The 6,562-nt window shown below is 44.2% G+C and overlaps 1 protein-coding gene across 2 annotated transcripts; it reads left to right on the top strand.

Annotated features, from left to right (window-relative positions):
* Positions 1 to 1,838: 1,838 nt before the first annotated feature.
* Positions 1,839 to 5,515, top strand: LOC138674188 (uncharacterized). Of its 2 annotated transcripts, XM_069762096.1 has the most exons (3): positions 1,839 to 2,849; positions 3,108 to 3,242; positions 4,104 to 5,515. In XM_069762096.1, the coding sequence occupies exon 3, from the start codon at positions 4,112 to 4,114 to the stop codon at positions 5,276 to 5,278; it is 1,167 nt and encodes a 388-aa protein (XP_069618197.1). In that variant the 5' UTR covers positions 1,839 to 2,849; positions 3,108 to 3,242; positions 4,104 to 4,111; the 3' UTR covers positions 5,279 to 5,515. The 2 variants fall into 2 exon arrangements, with proteins under 2 accessions (XP_069618197.1, XP_069618198.1); XM_069762097.1 differs by lacking the exon at positions 1,839 to 2,849 and having other exon boundaries at positions 2,943 to 3,242.
* The last annotated feature ends 1,047 nt before the right edge of the window (positions 5,516 to 6,562 follow it).

The following is a 6,562-nucleotide window of genomic DNA, read 5'->3' as shown; positions in this document are numbered from 1 at the left end:
ATTACATACTTACCTACCGCTGTCTGTCCCCGGCGCTCTGCTTCTCTGCACTCCTCCTGCACTGGCTGTGAGCGTCGGTCAACCGGAAAGCAGAGCGGTGACGTCACCGCTCTGCTTTCCGGCCGCTGTGCTCACACAGACAGTACAGGAGGAGTGCAGAGCAGAGCGCCGGGGACAGACAGCAGAAGGTAAGTATGTAGTGTTTGTTTTTTTTACTTTTACGCTGGTAACCAGGGTAAACATTGGGATACTAAGCGCGGCCCTGCACTTAGTAACCCGATGTTTACCCTGGTTACCAGGGGACTTCGCATAGTTGGTCGCTGGAGAGCTGTCTGTGTGACAGCTCTCCAGTGACCAAACAGCGACGCTGCAGCGATCGACATCGTTGTCGGTATCGCTGCAGCGTCGCTGAGTGTGAAGGTACCTTAAGCCATAATTTGTGTTCTGTAGTTATTTTATACCCCAATAACAGGAGAAGCCATGTTTGAACTGAACTTTTCTGTCACTGTCTTTGATAGTGTGGCGACACAGCATTTAATCCTTATTATCTCAGTAGGCACAGGGACATGAGCTACAGTTCATGTAAGAATGAATGTTGACTCTTATTGTCATTGAATCATTGGCTGCCATTTGTTAACTAGATGCTGATTAGCCATTGTATCTGTCCAAGCATTGCAGTCCTAGTATTGTTGTACTATCTTTGGGAAATAAAGGCACAATGATTGAATGCTTGTTAATGTGTTGATGACTCGTTGGTAGTGTTGAGCGATACCTTCTGATATTCGGAAATATTGGTATCGGATTGGATCGGCCGATATCGGAAAAATATCGGATCTCGCCGATACCGATACCCGATACCAATGCAAGTCAATGGGACCAAAATATCGGAATTAAAATAAACCCTTTCTTTCCTTGTAGGTAATTCCACATGAAGGAAAACAACTAAGAATAACGTGGAACAGGGGTGTCAAACTGCATTCCACGAGGGCCGCAAACCATGCGTGTTTTCAAGATTTCCTTAGCTTTGCACAAGGTGCTGTAATCATTATGTGTTTAGGTGATTAAATTATCACCTGTGCAGTACAAGGAAATCCTGAAAACATGACCTGTTTGCAGCCCTTGAGGAATGCAGTTTGACACCCCCGACGTAGAATGTATCGGAGGAGGTGGAGGGGACATTAAATGCATAGAGGTTTAGCCCATTCAAATGGAATAGCAGGAATTATACATTTTTTAAGACGTTCGAAGTTACAAAGATTTTGACTATGTTTAGATTTTTTAGATTTTGTCAGATATTTATGTTTCTCTACTTCCATGCTCTGCACCTTTTCTTTTTTACTTCTACCATACTTTCTTCTTCATCATCCTCAGCAGCAGCATCTTTTTCATCAACTTCTTCTTCACCTTATTCATCTTCTTCTTCACCTTCTTCCTATTATTCTTTTTTAAAAATTCCTCATATTCTTTTCATTCAACTCTTCTTCTTCATATTCAACTTCATCATCTCCTTCATATTCCTCTTCTTCATCAAAATCTTATGTGTGACAAACAGGCATTCCTGTAGTTGTTATCTGTCAAAGTTTGAAGATAACACCTTCTGTTCTGCCTGTCACAAAAGATTTAAAACAGGATTTGTCCGCGTTCAGTTTGGCCTACAGCAGCAGGTTTTTTCCAGGGGCACCACGAGGAGGAACGGACTCACCCCCATACACTGCTTAGTCTTCTTCTGCTTATAATTTAGATAATATCTTTTGCTCTGATTTTTAGTCTTATGATTAATGATCTTCTGCTTTTTGTTCTGAAGCTTCTTGTTCTTTTGCTTCTTGGTCTTCAGGGTCGTCATGCTTAGGGTCTTGAACTTGGAACTGTAGCAGGAGGTACAAGAAGGCCGAGGAACTGCAGAGAACCAGCTGACGGTACTGGAACCCAGATGGCTACCCGAAGGTGCAAGAGCCAATGGCACGACCGAGGACCAGCTGACGGTACTGGAACCCGGTTACTAAGCAGGTACCCGTGCCACAAAGCACTACCAAGGACCGCCTGACGTTGGTGGAACTCGGATACTCAGAAGGAGGCACCTAAGCCAAAGGCTCTGCCCAGAACCAGCTGACGGTGCTGGAACCAGGGGGACCTACTCAAAATTGTGTTGCCAATAACCAGCTAACGGTGCTGGAACTCAGGCAGCAGAAGGTCCACAGTAAAAGAAAAAATAGTTACCAAAAACCAACAGTCCTACAGGGGGAGTTTGTCCTATTGGCACTATAGAACCAGCCTTGATTGCCACTTCCCGCAGCCCACATAGGAAGCACCTAAACTGCAGGCACCATGGAGTCGGCTAACCCGACCGCAACACAACAGGACAACATTTTGGAGTCTAAGTGACCTTGACGCTACCCGGAAACAGCTGACGGTGCTGGAACCAGGCTGGGCAGGAGGGAGTACCCGTGCCAAAGACACTGCCGAGAACCAGCTGACGGTACTGGAACCCAGATGCGTTGCCCAAGGTGCAATAGGCAATGGCACGACCGAGAACCAGCTGACGGTACTGGAACCCGGTTACTAAGCAGGAGGTACCCGTGCCACAAAGCACTACCAAGGGGTTCCCTGAAAAATGCACACAGGGAAATTGCACACAGGAAAATTACCCACAGGAAAAATGCCCACAGGAAAAATGCCCACATGGAAAATTCCCCACACGGAAAGTTCCCCACATGGAAAATTCCCCACATGGAAAATTCCCCACACGGAAAATTCCCCACATGGAAAATTCCCCACACGGAAAATTCCCCACACAGAAAATTGCCAATTACAGCATCACAAAAGTTTCAGATCTATATTTCAGGTGCAAGGTGAGGATGTTCACATAATATGTGATCAACTTGTGATTTACAGTTGACCTAGTGCAAAACTGCAAAAATGATGATCTGTGGTTTGCAGCAGTCTGTCATTATCAGCAATAGATAGATCTAGTCTTGTGATTTACAGCTCACCTAGTGCAAAACTGCAAAAATGATGATCTGTGGTTTGCAGCAGTCTGTCATTATCAGCAATAGATAGATCTAGTCTGCTCTCATCTCTCACTGATTCTGCCTTACTCCTCCCACCAGCCCAAAACAGCAGCACATGCAGAACCAGAAGCAGTGTGATCCAGAGGAGCCATCACTGCTATCAGTGCTCACAAAAGTATCACTGCTGCTGGCAGAGATAGTTGGTCCTGGAAGCCCAGAATGCACAGCAGAAAGGTGAGATTCTGTCACTTGTACCACTTTGTGTTCTTGCTGAGAATGTATGATATGCTTTTGCAGTGGAGTCCGATGGGCCTCAGTGCGAAATTTGGCCCTTGCCCCCCCACACACACATTGGTCAGATATATGGGCCCATGTAGTGTTCTAAATTCTATAAAGACGTATGAATTGCCCCCCTCCCCCTTCATTATGTAGTAATGTCCCCCATACTGGTATATATGCCCATCATCCTGGTGAATATGTCTGCATCCTGGTATATATGTCCTAATGCTGGTATATATGGTCCCCATCCTAGTATGTATGGTCCACATGATCTCCATCCTGGTATTTATGCCCCCTTTCTGGTATATATGTTCCTATCCTTGTTTACATGGTCCCCAATCCTAGTGTATGTGTCCCCGTTCTGACCCTAATGCATAATTAAAAACAATAACATTCTAGTCACCTTTCCTCTGCTCCCACGTCGCCCAGTGTCTTTTGTAGCCACCGCACAGTCCGGCAGCTGACATCGGAGTGTGCTCCATTTCATGCACCGCTCCCTGTGGCTGCACCTCTGATGTCAGCTCACAGCCAACGCGCCGGCAGCATGTATCGCAGTGCAGAGACCCCACGGGTCTCTGCAACATGATGCATGTCATCTGGATCTGCATCTTCAGTAAAGACGCAGATCCAGCAGAAGCAGGCACCTATACCCCCTTGCCTGGTTGTGGACTTGATGCCTGCGACCACAGTCATTACACATCTGTGTTTTTTATTGTATTGGTGAACTAATAGTCTTATCTATCCCCATATTTGTTCATTTATTTTCAATAAAAGTGTATTTTGAGTTCATCTAAAGTATTCTATTTCTTCTTGTAGTGCTAACAATGGAGTTTTCAAAAAGCCAGAGAAACAACAAAGTTATGATTTACTTGGGGTTTGAATATCTTGCATTTCGTACTATCAATGCAGTGGTGACTTGGAGATGCCGACTGTGCCACTCAGTTCTCAAAACAAAAGATGGCAACGTAGTTCAAGAACCAACAGAAAAATGTCATGACTCCTGCCCTCAAAAAGCAGAAGCAAACGTAGCCAGAAGCAAAATGAGAGAAGACATGAGAGCAGTAAGTGCTACTCCTCGCAACGTGATGGGAAAGGTCTTGTCTGTATTGGCCCATATGCCAAGACAATCATCTCTTGCGAGAAGCCTGGTCTATCATAGAACAGATGGTAATTTGCCTAACCCAAAAACTATACATTTTTGCATTCCTGAAAAGTATAGTCAACTGATACTTCATGATTCAGGAAAGGAAGATCGAAACAGAATTCTGGTTTTAGGAGATAGAGACCTTATGCTTGAACTGAACAAAGATACAATCTATGGAGATGGCACCTTTGATAAAGTGCCCAATATGTTTTACCAACTGTACACTTTGCGTGCCAAGGTGGGTAACTCATATCCGCCATGTTTGTACATTTTACTACAAAGAAAGGACATGAACACGTATAAGAGAATGTTTGAAATAATGATGCTATTGATTCCAAATCTGGCACCTCAAAAGGTTTTAGTGGATTTTGAGAAGGCTTGCATGACTGCAGTAAGGATTGCCTTCCCACATGCTGATGTTAAAGGGTGTTATTTTCTTCTTTGTCAGGGTCTCATTAGAAAAATAAAAAATGTTGGTTTGAAAACAGAATATGAATCTAATATCAGTATAAAAATGACACTGAAGTCTCTTGCTGCATTAGCCTTTGTGCCAATTGAAGATGTGAGATGTGTTTTTGATAAGCTTGCTGCCACATTCCCAGATGAAGAATGCTATAATGAGGTGCTCACATACTTTTTTTCTACATATATTGAGGGTGCAGCTGGTAGAGATCCTCAGTTTCCTATAAGAATATGGAATCATCATGAGCCCTGGAACAGTCACCAAAAACCGCGAACTGTTGTGAGGGATTTCACAATGCTCTTAATTCCATGTTCCACTGCAGTCATCCCAGCTTGTGGTTTCTCTTTGATGCATTGCAGAAGGACCTGGCTTGCCACAAATTAACACTGGCTAATGCACAGGCCGGTTGCCTTGAGATAAAAAAGAGGAAGTATGAGGCGCTGTATCATATGGTGGCAACTTCTGTACAGGACTACCCCCAGGTTGAAGATAAACTAAAGTACTTAAGGAGCATAGCTAATTTGCAGTAAAATGGCTAATTTGCAGGTATGCAGTGATTGTTTAATAAACCGGAGTTATTATTGTTATTAGACCTCTTTAATAAACTGTTCCTGTTCAGGACTATCAGAAGGTGGCAAATTATTTCCAGGTGTACAATGATTGCTTAAAAAATCAAAGTTATTGTGGATATTAGATCTCCTTAATAAACTGTTCTTAATAAACTTGTCGGTAATTTTCTGTGTGGGCAATTTTTGCCGACATTCTTCTGTGCTGCAGAGCATCTCACTTATAACTCTATACTATTCTCCTGCCCGGCAGAGCATCTCACCTATAGGGTAAAGGCACACTAGGGTATGCGTTATCAGAGCGATTTTAATGCATGACAGTCGTGCGAGTGCTTTCCGTATCGTCATGCAATGATGCGATTTTGCTTTTTTTTCTCAGCTAACATCAGTGTGACATCTGTGTGGTGTCTGTGTGCTATGCGTTTTTAACATGGTCTTTCTCATCTTAATATATACTTACCCTGTAATGTCTTCACATCCTGTTTCGTCCAGATGTGTCCGGATCTCAGAATTCCAAGTGACGGAAGTTCACCGACCTCCATATTGGGACACCCAAGTGATGGGTGTCTCAATATGGAAACTGCTGGTGGTTCCAGCCTCTTGCGCGGTACCACCAACGGAACACCGTCATGAACACACTGCCGCCTGGATCAGCCGAATGATTCCACCATCTTTGTACAGGAGGAGCGCATGCGCAGTTTTAATGTGACCGCCACTATCTGTCTGCACAAAGATGCTAGTGGTCTGATTTACTGCGCTTGCGTGAATTCCGCGCTGGCACAGTGAATCATTAGGGTGATCCCAGAGGCAGATGCGCGACTTATCTACAGGCAGAGGAAGCCGGTCACATTAAAGGGGTTTTCCCACGAACGAAAGTTCATTTAAAAAATTGACTGTGTCTGACTGTGAATGGAGCATTCCACATCTTCTTGCCAGGGGAGGAATCAAAAGACAATACTGACATTACAGCAGGGGATCACGGAGGATTCATTTTGTCAGGTAAAATAGTGGTGGAGAGAGAGAGCAGACAAGGGGGAGAGCACATGGGGTACACAGGTCAAAGAAGAGATGATGAGAGAAGACAGCAAATGAGGTAGAGAGA

This window comes from Ranitomeya imitator, chromosome 4 (assembly GCF_032444005.1).
Source record: "Ranitomeya imitator isolate aRanImi1 chromosome 4, aRanImi1.pri, whole genome shotgun sequence".
NCBI lineage: Eukaryota > Metazoa > Chordata > Amphibia > Anura > Dendrobatidae > Ranitomeya > Ranitomeya imitator.
This window is presented reverse-complemented; position numbering and strand designations above follow the sequence as displayed.

Excerpts from the sequence above, each read along its gene's own strand:
- LOC138674188 (XM_069762096.1), top strand. The coding sequence starts at position 4,112 with ATGGAGTTTTCAAAAAGCCAGAGAAACAACAAAGTTATGATTTACTTG.